This window comes from Schistocerca serialis, chromosome 2 (assembly GCF_023864345.2).
Source record: "Schistocerca serialis cubense isolate TAMUIC-IGC-003099 chromosome 2, iqSchSeri2.2, whole genome shotgun sequence".
NCBI classification, from domain to species: Eukaryota; Metazoa; Arthropoda; class Insecta; order Orthoptera; family Acrididae; genus Schistocerca; species Schistocerca serialis.
Genome location: NC_064639.1, coordinates 190102410 through 190117265, shown reverse-complemented (window position 1 = coordinate 190117265; position 14856 = coordinate 190102410). Strand labels below are relative to the sequence as shown.

The 14856-nt window shown below is 41.5% G+C and overlaps 1 protein-coding gene across 1 annotated transcript in view; it reads left to right on the top strand.

The window, feature by feature from the left end:
* Positions 1-14856, top strand: part of LOC126456918 (outer mitochondrial transmembrane helix translocase) — a 93706-nt gene that overhangs the window by 56832 nt on the left and 22018 nt on the right. The window contains exons 4-5 of the mRNA XM_050092853.1: positions 4941-5141; positions 5258-5454. Of these exons, the coding sequence (XP_049948810.1) occupies positions 4941-5141; positions 5258-5454 (398 nt within the window). The remainder of the gene's footprint in view (positions 1-4940; positions 5142-5257; positions 5455-14856) is intronic.

Here is a 14856-nt window from a genome sequence, read left to right as displayed (position 1 = left end):
GATGTGGACATGTTGGGAATGTGGATCTGACGGGGAGCTTGCAAGGTATAAGTCCCTGCAGACGCACTATCCTCTGTGCCCGCGGTGGCTCAGATGGATAGAGCATCTGCCATGTAAGCAGGAGATCCCGGGTTCGACTCCCGGTCGGGGTACACATTTTCAACATGTATGTCCCCAATGAAGTACATCAACGCCTGTTTGCAGCTAGGGTGTCCATTTAATTATCATTTCATTTCTAGCAAAGCTGCATGGTCATCCATGGTAACTGTTCTTTTGGGAACAGATACTACAGTCATATATAGTTATTGACTACTGCCAGATCTCACCACATCCACTCTTGATCATACACACCAGTGTGTCTATGCTATGGGGGAGAGCTAGTAACATCATAAATCCTGTAAAGGATTATGACCTAGGAATATAAGTTCCTGTTTTTGTTGTACATAAAAACTGTTTTCCATGTGGAAACATCATTTACATACGAATAACATTGAAGAAGCAGCAGGGTTTATCAAAGTAAATTTTCTTCTGCAATGCTCTTTCACAGCCAGTTTTAGCATGCATCATATATATGTAATTTATACTACAGTGGAATCTCATTCACATGTTTTTGAAAGGACTGCAGATTTTGAATGTCAAGTGGGAAAATGCACTACCAAAAATACCTAATTTGGTAATTAGATGTTTTTGTAGGTGAAAATGTGGAATTGCAGGTACCCGTACTTGGGGTAATAAGGGATCTCATAATGCCACACTTTGACCTGTGATGGCTATGAAGTATAATTCAAGATGCACATTTTTGAGATCACATTCAGACTATCAACCACAGAAACTCTACAAATTGTTTGTATACAAGAAGCAAAAATGTGTTAAATGTGGAGACATTGACTAAATTTAGCATGTTGGATGTATTCACTTTTGCCATCAGTGAATTGGAATGCAGGAAAGTCACTTGATGTGAGAATGCAACCTCAGCTGTCCAAAATATATACGTGGCATGTGATGAAGAAAAATAAAAATGCACAAAATTGCAATTATTACTTCCCAAAACAAACGTCATTCATTTAGCATCTCTTAATTAGTTAATCACTATTGCTAGCTGAATAGCGGTTATTTCAACAAACTATTGGTACTTATATATCTTGTTAGCGTAATTACACATAGCATGATAACATAAGGTGCATAGTCCTGTCTTAAGAAAGGTTTGAAAAACATGTCAGTAGTTGACCGTTTGCCCTAATTTTAATATTGCATTGTCCATCTTGGTTAGAGTTCATGACTTCTTAGTCAATTTTAAAACTCAGGTAGAAACATTTAACTGTGTCCATTGCTTCAATAGCTTTTGACACAGTGGGAAACTTATTTTTTGGCTATCTGTTCCTGCAACAGATCATTAGTAATAATGTACTGACAGGTGGCAACACCTTCTTCAGTCAACATACTCATCAAAGCTAAGACAGTATTTTCTTCTTGTCCCATCATTTGGTGCCCTTGCTCTGTAGCAATTATTTCCTTTCCTGGAGTGATGTCTTCTGTATCAGTATCCGATGAAAACAGCTGTGTGAAAGCAATTTGAGATTGTGCTGTCTTGCTTGGAATCCGAGGCACTTAAATTTATAGCGTCAGAGATCATAACCTTTCTCATGGTAGAATGAAGGTCAAGTCAGCCTCTGCTGTATGAGAATCTTCTTGTATTTTTGTTTCAGGCATTTTATAATGCTTTTGTCAAGAGGCTGGATATGGCCTGTACAGTTAGTGAGAAAAACACTGCCATAAATTTATATTGTGTAGATACAATATGTCTTGAGGTTGAGCTGCTCACTAGTCAATAAACTAGTTGTTTCCTGTTGTTTCTAATGCCCAATTTTACATTCCAGGCGCAGAAAAATTGTTCGAAAGATTGTATTTACCCACGCACTTCGATTAGGTATATATGGACATGGATATGCTCACATTTTTGAAGCATTGTGGTCTCTTTGCTTTTCTAATTTGAGCAGCATCAACTTTTCTGTTCCCCTTTTGTTACTACATAATAAAACATTTAGCCTCTCCTTACTACATTTTCCACTGTGGCATTTTTCTCTTCTGAACAGAAGAGTTCTGTCAGGCAGAAGTTAAACAAAATAAGCAAGTTTCAACTGCATTAAAAACATTGTTGGGACTGTACTTTTCTATGATTGATGGGTGTTTCTCCATGAGTGAACAGTGTCAGTGTTCACGCTTCCAGCCTCACCTTGATCAAATTGATACACTGAATTTTGTTCTTGAACCTTTCAATCCAACCATTGAATACCTAGAAATCTAAGAGCCCCAACTTTCGTGCCACATACATTGCTGTAGCACAAACCACTGTACTACCAGTTGGAATGTTGAGTCAAAAGTTTGTATTATCCCCTTAAATAGCACATTTTTTTCCATTTCTAGAAGCTGACAAATGTGTGTTAAATTTTTTGTCATTTCCTACTTCCAAACATGCTGCTTAAATTATTTTTCATTTGTTCCTATTGGATTTAATATTGATGGAGGTATGTTCAGTCTTCATGTTATATCATCACACTTTGTGTGAATTTTTGTCCATTTCCAGAATGATGTTCCACTTTTTTCATTTGTAAACTGTCTAAATGTCTCTTTGCCCATGACAAACTGGTACACAGTTTAACACAAAATTCCCTGCCTAAAAATCATGAAAAAATCACTGAGTCAGTCAGATACTAAACATGAACAAAGGAGACCAGTGACTAAATTACATGCTTACCAATGTATGGAAATTACTTCCATGCCTCATTTCTATCATAGCAAATGATCAATAACAGTTGCTGAGTTGCCAGCACTGAATAGCATGTTCTCCATGCATATTTCCACACCATGCAGCAGTGAAAGTCCTACACCCCCCACTCTAGCAACTCTCAGCAACAAAAATTAAACTGGGCAAACAGTACAGATACTGCCAAATTTGAACATGCAAACTGGGGAGGGAGAGCACACAAACTAATCAGTTTAATGTGTGTTTAATGGATTTGAACTGGAACTTGAAAAAATCGATGTACTGTGTGAGAAAGTGTGGTAACAAGATGTACTAAAGAGATTCCACTGTATGTAAAGACATGTGTTTAGCTTTATTACCAGACATCTGAGTTCCTGACCAGTTCACCTCAAATTTTCACAAAATACTCTAATAAACATTCAGATGGATGTAGCTAATTCTTTTAAACAACAATGTACAGGTTTTCTGTTAAAACCAACTGCTGGAAAGGAACTGCTATGCTGTGATGTGGAAAAGTGACTTGTTTTTTTTTTTCTTGCAGTCAGTTTGAACTGTGATAACAGGGCATTTAAATCCTTCCTTACACAGTACAGTATTGTAAACAAAAATTGTATACAAAGCTGTTTGCTGTTTTATTCTGCAGTGGTTAGTGGTTTTAACAAAAAACAGGAAAGTTATATTCCTGGTGTATCAATTTGTGGTTAGAATACTACTACGGAATCTGAATTGTATGAAATTCTGCTTCTCCCCAATTGCAGATTAAAACTACAAAATATTGTTATTGAAACTATTATCCTCACAGGTCCGGCAGCAGGAGAGGTCTTTCACATCATATACCAATGATCAGAACCGATTAATCCATTTATTTTAAGCATTCAAATTCCCAATCAAGGTTTTGTAGGTAATAACAATAAACTATGGTTAAAGGTCAGAGAAAAGGGGAGGAAGGGCAGACAGTGACTGGAGGAGATGGAGGGAGGAGGAGATGTATTGGGAGAGGGGGGTGAGGAAAGAGGAGACGGAGAGATAGGAATGTATATCTTGTGCCCATACATATTATAATTTAAAAAAAAAACTGCAAAGTATCGGCGGTTTCACTAATATTTTATATTGGCTATGAGTTTACAATTGAGATTCATGTTAGTACAACATGCAGATGCAGTTTATAATGGCTGCTTCTTTCTGCTATTCCACTTCACGACTGTATACATAAAGATGCTTCGAAACATGGATCAGTGTTACCCCTAAATATTGGTGATTTAAGTATTCATGTGGTCTCTCTTTGACGGGGTCCTAGGTTAGATTACCAGCTGGGTTTGAGATTTTCTCTGACCGGGAACTGTGTGTGTGTGTGTGTGTGTGTGTGTGTGTGTGTGTGTGTGCTCATCATTTCATCATTATTCGTAACAGTGGATAGATTGGATTGTGAAAAAATTGGATATTTGTACCAGCACGGATAACCATGCAGTTGAGTGTCCCACAAACCAATCATCCATCATAATCTCATTATCGATAAATTTTCTTGCAGGGACCTAATTACATTGAAGACTCATTTATCAACTATGAGCAGAAATAGAGTTGTATTCAGACAGATTGAGTGTCACAGTAGTCTTTTACCGTGGTATTTGTGTATCATATGGCCCATGATGGAGGAGAACCCATAGCAGCAGCAGTAGTATTATAGCAGAGTTTGGGACACTTGTAGTTGACTGTTCTTACTGCAGTAACTAGTAAGAACTGTTAATGGTAGATTGCTAATGTTATGAAGCACATTTGCACTACTCAATTTGTCAGTGGGACATTAAACCCTAATCTTCCTTCCTTCCAATCAATTCATATACTGAAGCCAATAATCAAAATAACTTATGAAAATGCTACTACCAAAAGCAAAAGCATTCACTGCAGCAATGCATTTATACATTTAAGCTGCTCATCTGCCCCTTAGATTTACTGTGCTTTTATAGATCTTATTGATTGTGATGGAATATGTAATGAGCAGATCTGCAGCTGAATTATAAAATTAACCACAGGTATGGTATCTTTAGAAATGAAATAAAAATCATTCTGCTTCCCCAATCCAAGCTTCGAAAATGTCATTGCATTTACATGAGAATTTTGTTTGTGTTAGAAGCATCCTGATAAGTCATACTTAAACTTCAATTTGTTTCAATTGTAGGTGTGTTGTTACATGGCCCTCCTGGCTGTGGGAAGACATTGATTGCTAAAGCCACTGCCCGTGAAGCTGGCACTCGCTTCATAAATCTGGATGTTTCAATACTCACTGACAAATGGTATGGAGAAAGTCAGAAACTTGCAGCTGCTGTATTTACACTTGCTGTAAAGTTACAACCATGTATCATATTTATTGATGAAATTGGTAGGTTTCGAACTAAGTTAGAATTTAATGAGTTAATAATTAAATTTATTGTGTAAAAAGTTACCTTGAACAATTCTTATATGGATATTTTGAACAGATTGAGTTTTCTTTCCCAGATTCATTTCTGAGAAGTCGTAACACCAATGACCATGAAGCTACAGCCATGATGAAAGCGCAGTTTATGTCCTTATGGGATGGCCTCATAACAAATCCAGACTGCACAGTTATTGTAATGGGAGCCACAAATAGGCCTGAAGATTTAGATAGAGCTATTCTGCGTAGAATGCCAGCAACGTTTCATATTGGGCAGCCTGTAAGTGAATGAAATTTTTTACATTTTATAAACTATGTTACCAGGTAGTTACTGTGATATTGTTGGATCAGAATTGCTTAGTGTGTTGATCAGCAGTCTTCAGGCAGTACAGTTTTTTGTGGTGGTGGTGGTGGTGGTGGTGGTGGTATTCAGCCAAGAGACTGGTTTAGTGCTGCTCTCCATGCTACTCTAATCTGTGCAAGTGTCTTTATCTCCAAGTAACTACTGCAGCATATGTCCTAGTGTACTCATCTCTTGGTCTCCCTGTAAATTTTTATCCTGCACGCTTCCCTCCAGTACTAAATTAGATTCCCTTGATGCCACAGAATGTGTCCTACCAACCGATCCCTTCTTCTAGTCAAGTTCTGCCACAAATTCCTCTTCTCCCCAATTCTGTTAAGTACCTCCTCATTAGTTATATGATCTACCCATCTAATCTTCATCCTTCTGTAGCACCACATATCGAAAGCTTCTATTCTCTTCTTGTCTAAGCTATTTATCATCCATGTCGAAATTCCATACATGGCTACACTCCATACGAATACTTTCAGAAAAGGCTTCCTGACACTCAATCTCTACTCAATGTTAACAAATCTCTTCAGAAATGCCTTCCTTGCCATTGCCAGTCTACATTTTATATCCTCTCTACTTCGACCATCATCAGTTATTTTGCTCCCCAAATAGCAAAACTCATCTACTACTCATTTCCTAATCTAATTCTGTGAGTGTCACTTGATTTAATTCAGCTACATTCCATTATCCTGATTCTGCCTTTGATGATGATCATCTGAACAATGTCATCAGCAAACCTCAAAGGCTTTCTTCTCTGTGGATTTTAATTTCTACTCCAAATTTTTTTCTTTGTTTCCTTTAGTGCTTGCTCAATATACAGATTGAAAAACATAAAGGACAGGCTACAACCCTGTCTCACTCCCTTCTCAACCACTGCTTCCCTTGTATGCCCCTCAACTCTTTATTACTGCCGTCTAGTTTCTGTACAAATTGTAAATAGCCTTTTGCTCACTGTTTTTTACTGCTGCAGGCTTCTACCAGTTTTTCCATTTGTCTGTAAATAATTCATGTTAACATTTTGCAAATCTGTCTTATTGAACTGATAGATCATTTTTTTCACAGCTTTTGGTTATCATTTTTCTGAGATAGTCACTGTTTGTTATCCGGTGCTCACCTTAGAAATTCTTTCATTATATTTTTTTAGTAACCATGCCTGTTCATGAGAGTAATGCTAAAATTGAATTTAAGATGTCCGCAAGATGATGTCAAATGGATTCTGTACAAAGGTTTTATGTGGTATCAACATGTCATTTCTTTGTAAACTCTAATGTTAATAATATTCTGCCACATAATAATATGGCACAGACATTCTGTATTGCGTAGTAGTAACAGAATTTTGAAATAGCTATCAGGTGATGAATATTCTTTCAGATGATGACTCTTGTGTGCTCTGCGTTTTTTGGGAGAAGGCACAAAATGGTTATTACATAAAATTCAAGCTTAGATTCTTAACTGCAAAAAATTTCTATTAATTATAAAGCCAGTTAATGGCTTGTCATAGATAATGTGGCACTGACAATTTGTATCTGATAACACATTAAACTGTAAATGGAAGGGGATCACTGCTGTCAGCTGCAGTGGGATGTTAAGTGGAATCAGCGGCGACGAGTGAAAATGTATACTGGACTGGAATCTTGGCCCAGTACATGTTTTTGCTCATCACCACCGATTCCGCTTAATATCCCACTGCAGCGGGCAGCAGTGATCCCCCTTTCATTTACGTATAGTGTTTCACAATGATGGAATCCGTGTATTGTCTGTTCTTTCAAGGGAACAGACACTACGCACTTCTTTAAAACTTTAAATTATGTTTCTGCAATCAAGGAAAGCAGTAGTAATTATTTGTTAATCAGTACCTTCTTGGACTGTTTTATATTGTTGCATTTGGCACTGAGATTCACTTTATCTGTATGCAACTTTAAGTGGGCTTGCTTGTGTTCATCTATCCAGGGACCAGGTGTCATGTTTTTAGACTGATTCGTGCATTACATGGAATGAAATGATTGGTTTCTGTTGTTATTGGTGGAAGGATATTAAATGTAACTCCATGAGTAATATTTCAAACAAAACACATCTGTGCTCTTGGTGTTAATTAAGATGCTTCTCTTTTTTCAATAGTTCTCTTTAATTTTTTTTGTGGGAATAATGTTCCTTATTCTTGTTACTTCTGTACATGCAGGTTATCCTCCAATTGTAGATCATAGCCCTTTTGCAAATATATGTCTCATTTTTTAAGTGTCTGTATCCTTTCTGTGTACTTAATTTTTCTACATTTTTATATTTTCTTCTTTCATCAATCAAATTTAATACCTTATCCAAGGATTTTTACTGGGACTTGTCTTTTGGCCTATTTGATCCTTTGCTGTCTTCACTATTTCATTGTTCAAATGTCTGCTGCATTTGTCTTGCGCTTTATTCCTGTTCCCTTTTTGTCACCTAACGGTCCCTTTGAAAATCTTTGCATCCTTTGTTTCTGGTTCTTTGTATTGATCAACATCTAGATCAATACTCCACAATCCACCTTACGATGCATGATGGAGGTACTCCATACTGCTACTAGTCATTTCCTTTCCTGTTCCACTCGCAAATCCCCCCAGGGGGCTCAACACTTTTTGGTGAGTTTGTGTTTGGCTACCATGAGACCCCAGCCCTTGCAGCATCTTTCCCTTCTGTGCTACATGGCCATCCTCTTGATATTATTTTTCTCTTCCCTTGGGGAATATGTCTGGGAGGTTGTTGGAAATGTGTTCTGCATATTCAGTCACCGATATCACAGCAGTCTCTCCACTGTTTTTCGTTCCTTTTTTCTTCTTTCGTTCTTTCTCCTGCCCTTCCTCCACTTTGGCATTTGAGGTTCTTCTTCTTATTCTTCTTCTTCTTCTTCTTCGTCTTCCTCCTCCTCCTCCTCCTCCTCCTCCTCCTCCTCCTTGTGTGCTCCTGAAGGCCAGCTCATGGCATCTTGACACTTGGCAGGTGACTGGGTAATGTGTAATTTGCAGCCCTGGGTTGACAGGTAAGGTTTGCACGTACCCCCTGGTAAAGGCCATGCCCAGGGAGGTGTTGTTGCCTGAGCTGTTACCTTCATAAATTCTTGATTGGTCCCTCTGTCAGGTGTTTGAAAGGTGTGACCTGACGTGTGAACAGTCACTCAAAGTGAGCCCCCGTCTGAGAGGGCCCCAGATGGAAGGAGTGTGACATCGGACACACTGGCAATCATTGGGGTTTTCTCACGATGAGTCAATATAAATGTCTACCAAACATAAATGGAATGAGGCAAAAGATTCAAAGACCCTTATGTGAAACCCTGCTCTCGTTTACAAAATGGCACTTTGCTTTTGGAGAACACTTCTTCCACCGCCTCTAGAAATTGTCCTGTGTATCTCGATGAGTGGGCTGTCCAGGAGGTACGGGTGAAGGACAAAGTGCCTTACCCAGTCACTCGCATGTTCTTAGTTTGAAGCTCACTCTGCATTCTACCATCCGGCACTTACAGTACTACCGAGAGAGGTGGCACAGTGGTTAGACACTGGACTCTCATTCGGGAGGACGACGGTTCAACCCCGCGTCTGGCCATCCTGATTTAGGTTTTCAGTGATTTCCCTACATCACTCCAGGCAAATGCTGGGATGGTTCCTCTGAAAGGGCACGGCCGACTTCCTTCTCCATCCTTCCCGAATCCGATAAGACCGATGACCTCGCTGTCTGGCCTTCCCCAAACTTACAGTACTCACGTCAGGGGCCCAGCATTTGTTTCTGAGTATGGTCTTGATGACCCTGGGGTTCCTGAGCTGGGGACTGGGAAGTGCTGCCAGGCCTGTCACCATAAGCTCTGGGCATGCTTCAGTGACCATCGCGCAGCACAGCAGTGAAATATTGTGTGTTTTGGAGACTGGGGGTCTTGGCTTCACTGCCTGGACTACAAGGAAGGTACACATCTCTAAAAAAAAAAAATCTCAACCTCAAAGTGTGCTATGTGCTTATCAGGTGAACGCTGTTGAGGTAGAACAGTCTCTAGTGGGCAACCTGTGGGGCACCTGCCACTCCCCAGTTGTATAAGGCTTGCTCAGGAATACAGGGCTCTGCCTGGGTTGATAGTTGTTTCATCAGCATCTCGAGCTCGGTTGGTCAGTCATCCTGAAAAGAAGTCTCAGAATCATAGTAATAAGGCATTAGTGCACCATAACACTTTTGGACTCAATCGAACACGGGAACCTTTGAGAAGGTATCCCCTTTCTATATTCACAAGGTATTGCTGAGTCTCTAAAAAGTGTCAGATGAGTTCGTAATGAACACTTCTAGTAGAAACTACTAATTCAAGCCAAATATCTATGGAAAAATATGGGTGTCATGGAAGTGTAGACCTATATGAAGAGTGTCAATGGCAAATTGGAAAAATCAGCAACATTTATTCTGATGTTTAGTTCTACAGAATTACCTGAACATATCCTGGCAGGCTGTATCCATCTTAGGGTTCACCCATTTGTTTCTAATCGAATGGTATGCTACAAATGTCAGATTTGGCCATACCACTATGGGATGTAATGGGAGGGCTACGTGTGGCAATTACGGAGGCTCAGCTCATAAGTAAGGCAGTTCCTTGTACACTTCCTTCGAAATGTGTAAACTGCTCTGGGGATCACCCAGTGTGGAGTAGAGTGTATGAGGTTTACAACGAGAAAAGGAAAATTAGAGTTGCAAGTCAAGAGGTGCCTACCCTATGAAGCTAAAAAGCTTTAAACGCCATGCAGCTGCCGGTTTTTGCCACTTCTTTTGCATCAGCTCTTAAGATGCCAATCACTAAGTGTGATGCCTCCACACACTCAGGCCACAGATTAAAGTACAAGCACATACACTTGTCAGTGTACCTGCGAAGGAAGCACTCCACTTGAAACTGAAGTCATACGGAAGCTGTCAGCAATGGGCTTACCACCTAAGCCACATACCATTACCCAACATCAGAAGCCAACTATACTGTCCCCGCAACACAGGCAACCATCTCCTGTCATCAGTAAAGGAAAAAATCCTTCGAAAATGAGTTCAAAGTCCAAGAAAGCAGTAGTTAAACCTTCGGATCTGCGAGACACTCCCTCTCTGAAGGGGCAATGGTCTTAAGGATATGGACTTCCAATCGGAGGAACCAGAGAATGGGAACCGGCTAGTGTTTCCCCTGCCCTCCATGGTAAACCACTGCTGCCAAGGGAGAAAGAAAATAATAAAGACTGCTAAACGATGGCTTCTACAGTAGAAACTGTTCCGCATCTGCTTACAAAAAATGCATCTTAGTCACTGACACCTGCACTCTGTGGTTACCATCCATACAGGAAGGTAAGTACTACTGGAGGCAGGGGTCAAGGTGGAATGGCTGGTTTCATCAATGACTGATTCATTCATCTCCTGTCCCTCTTACCACGACCATGCAAGCAATTGCCATGAAAGTTCTCGCACCCTTTAATATAACAGTATGTTCTTTGTACCTTCCCCCTAATGATGCTCTGAATGCAATGCACTGGCAGAACTCTTCTGGGCACTCCCATGCCCATTCCTCCTTGTGGGGGACTTAAGTGCACACAATGTGCTGTGGGGCTTGGCTACCACTTGCTCCATGGGTCGGGTGATTCGAGCGACTCGTTCGTTTTGAGAATATTTGCCTTCTGAATATGGATCAAATGACACTTCTGCACATTTACAGGGTCTTTCTCAGCTATTGACATGTATTTGTTTCCCAGCTATTGCAGACTCAGTTCAGTGGGAAGTAGCTACAGGTTTGCATTCTAGTGATCACTTCCCAGTGTGGATCAGTCTGCTGAGTAAGACGGTGGCTGGCAGGAAACCACGCAGATGGATGATACCAAAAAGCACATTGGTTGCAGTACAGTCAACAGGCTGTTTTTGAACAAAATGATGATATACAGTAGGTGGTGGCCTGTGTCAGTTGTGAGATCAAACGGGCTGCCGCAGAGTCCATCCCCCAATCTCAGATGATGGCCTGTTCCTTGGTGGAATGACGAGTGTCGATTGGCAATCAGGGCCAGATGAACAGCTCTGTGGAACTTCAAACACTATCCAGCTGCAGAAAATCTTCATGCCTTCAGATCTGTGAGAGTGCATGCAAGCAGAGTGATAAAAGAATGAAAGAGGGAATTCAAGACTTCCATTAATTAGTCCACTTCCACTGGGCAAGTTTGGGAATCAGTGAGATGGATTTCAGGCAAGGGTAGTACACATCCCCTTACAGCCTTGTCAAGTAATGGGCTCTTTGTGGAAGTGTCGGAAGACATGGCTCAGTTCTTTACTGTTACATCATCCAGAAAAGCTCCTGCTTTTCAGGTGTTCTGTAGGACTGCAGATATTAGGAAGCTCAATGTCTCCTCGCATAATGAAGTAGTCTGCAAACTTCTGTTCTCCATGTGGGAACTGGAATTGGCTTTGTCTGCAGCCGGAGACATTGGTTCAGGACCTGATGAGATCCATTATGCTATGCGTTGTCACCTCCTTGCTTGAGGACCGGCTTTTTCGATACTGCATTGGTGATGCCAAGTCTGACTGCTATATTCAAGAGAATGGGATCCCCCAAGGCATTGTCCTCAGTGTCACATTGTTTGCCATCACTGTCAATGGCATTTCCTCTGTAGTCAGGAGCCCTGTCAAACGCTCTTTCTTTCTAGATAACTTTGCAATCTTCTACTCTCCCTCCGATCCTGTGATAAGGCAGCTACAGCTGACCATTACGAGGCTGTAAACCTGGGCCAGGACAACTGGTTTTCTGTTCTCACCCAAGACTCCATGTCAATTTTAACTGTGCTTGTTGAAGTTTTAACCAATCAGTGCTCACAATGGGTGACAATATTTTAGTTTTCAAGACCTGTGCTTTTTGGGTTTATTATTTAACTTGGCTTGCACACCTGAAAGACTTCGGAACAAAGGGCTTCCAGTCATTGAATATTTTGAAATGCCGTAGTGGAAAGGGGGAGCTGACAGGTCCTGCCTCCTGCAGTTTTATAGGGCATTTGTTTGATCAAGTTTAAATTATGGCAGTATAGTCTACATCCTTTGGCTCGACAGGTGCTGAAAATCTCGTCGTCACCTTGGTCATTGACATTCAGTTCAGTGGTCCAACCCATCTTTGAATGGCTGTTCAGGAATCAGCCCCATGTGACCAAGCCATTTGGGATAAATTCTATAAATTTTCTCAAGGACGTAGATCTATTGGGAATCGAAATACACTGCCAGGGATGGAACGCAGTGCACCTTGATGTCTTCAGAGGCTCCCTGACAGGGTTTTTAAGGTGGGTGTTCTGGAGCAATTTACAAATTACGATGTAGAACTATATGGCATTCTGATTGCACTGGAGAGGGTTCACAGGCATCACCATACAAGGTTTCTTCTATGTTCTGACTCACTTAGTGCACTGCAACCACTTCACCAAATGTATCTAGTAGACCTGCTGATTCAGCTCATCCATGACTCCTTAGAGTGGCTCCAACATTGTGGCAATGTAGTGATCTTTTGCTGGGTATCTGGCCACATTGGGATACAGGACAATGACATGGCCGACAAAACTGTCAAGGAAGCATGTTGGGTGGTACTCTTATGAATGTCCCATCCCGTTGCATGCCATCATCTCATTTTCTGACAGGCGCATCCTGCGTTAGTGGGAGACTGAATGGTTGCAGGTGACAGACAAAAAACTGAATTCGTTCAAATCGACCACAAAGGCATGGCAGACTTCACGTCAGCTTCACCGCTGGGAGGAGGTTCTGCTTAAGATACTGTGCATCGGGCATAGCCCTTAAAATACGTGGCTTCAACCTCCAGCAGGAGGATCCACCATTCTGTGCAGTTTGTGCCATGCCATTTCCAGTTCCACGTATTGTGGCTATGTGCCTCCTATATACTGGTATTAAGGCAGCCCTCTGTCTCAATGAAGACCTGCCCACTGTCCTCGCAGATACAGTTTCCACTTTTCCAAGGGTGGTGAAATTTTGTGAACTGTTAGGCCTCATTCCTAAATTGGTGAGGGAGGGAGGCAGACTTTAATACAATATAAACTGCTCTGCAAGTTGGGACAGCCTTTGTCCCCATCCATGAGATTAGCATGCTGACTTTCCATCAGGATGCTGGTGACCATGATGTCAAGTGCCCCTCACCTCAATCATCATTGTCACACTTACAGTACTGTTCTTGTTAAATCTTGCTCCATGGAGGGCTTGGCCATGCAGACACGCAACCTCAAATTCAGCACTGCGGTTGTAAAATTGCTGAGTGTCATGGCAGCAGCCCCATCTCCTCATCCAGCTGTACCAGAAGCCACCAGACTTGCCTCATGGGATGAAGCCACGTGCTACACAACCAGCAGGGTGGAAAAGATAGAAAGAATACTCCCACAAAGACTTCCTACATTCCTTCAGCCAACAAACATCAGAGTCTTCTTCTGTCAACTGGAAAGGCTCCAAGAAGTGTTTTACAAAGGTCTTCTCCATCACCAACTCGGAGATCCTCTTAGTGTCACCACATGAGACCCTTGCCCTGCCAAACTCGGTGTCATCGGTGCACAGCCAAACTCGGTGTCACCGGTGCACACTGCCAACTGTGTTTCTGCTGTGGACTCTGCAGACAGAAGAATGCTGACACTTCTGTAGATCTCATGGAGGAGGATCCTCCAGCCTCTGCCCTGTAGCAGTGAGTCTTCAAGGGCTGGCACTTGGCAACCACTGAGGTGACACCCCTGCATTTTTTCCATCTTCCTCTTTCCTTGTCATGACTCCCTCCAATGGAACATTCATGGCCTTTGACCTAAGAGAGGGCGTATGGCTACTCGTAGAATAGCAGTGTCTGGTTGTTTTCTGCCTCCAGGAAACAAAATTGCATACTCATGACCGCTTTCAGTGCTCACATTTCTTCCTGGTCCACTGTGACACACACACACACACACACACACACACACACACACACACACACACACACACACACACTGACTACCTGGCTTCAAGTTGTTGCAGTCCACAATTTTGTTCCTACCGTGACCTTTTCCCATTGTACTGTTTACATCCCTCCGTCATTTGCTGTCACCAGGGCAGACCTCCTGCAGCTTATTGAACAACTCTCCCTCACTTTTCTATTGCTTGGTGACTTCAATGCACACTATTCCCTTTGTCGTTCTCACTGAACGTGTCAGAGTGGTTCCCTCTTGGCTGACTTCAATCAACTTAACCTAATCTGCCTTAATAGAGGACCACCCGCATTGGTTTCACTCTATGCACACCTATTTCCATAAGACTGTCTGGGACCAAGGTCCTTTCCCCAATTTCTGGTCTGATCATAACAGATGT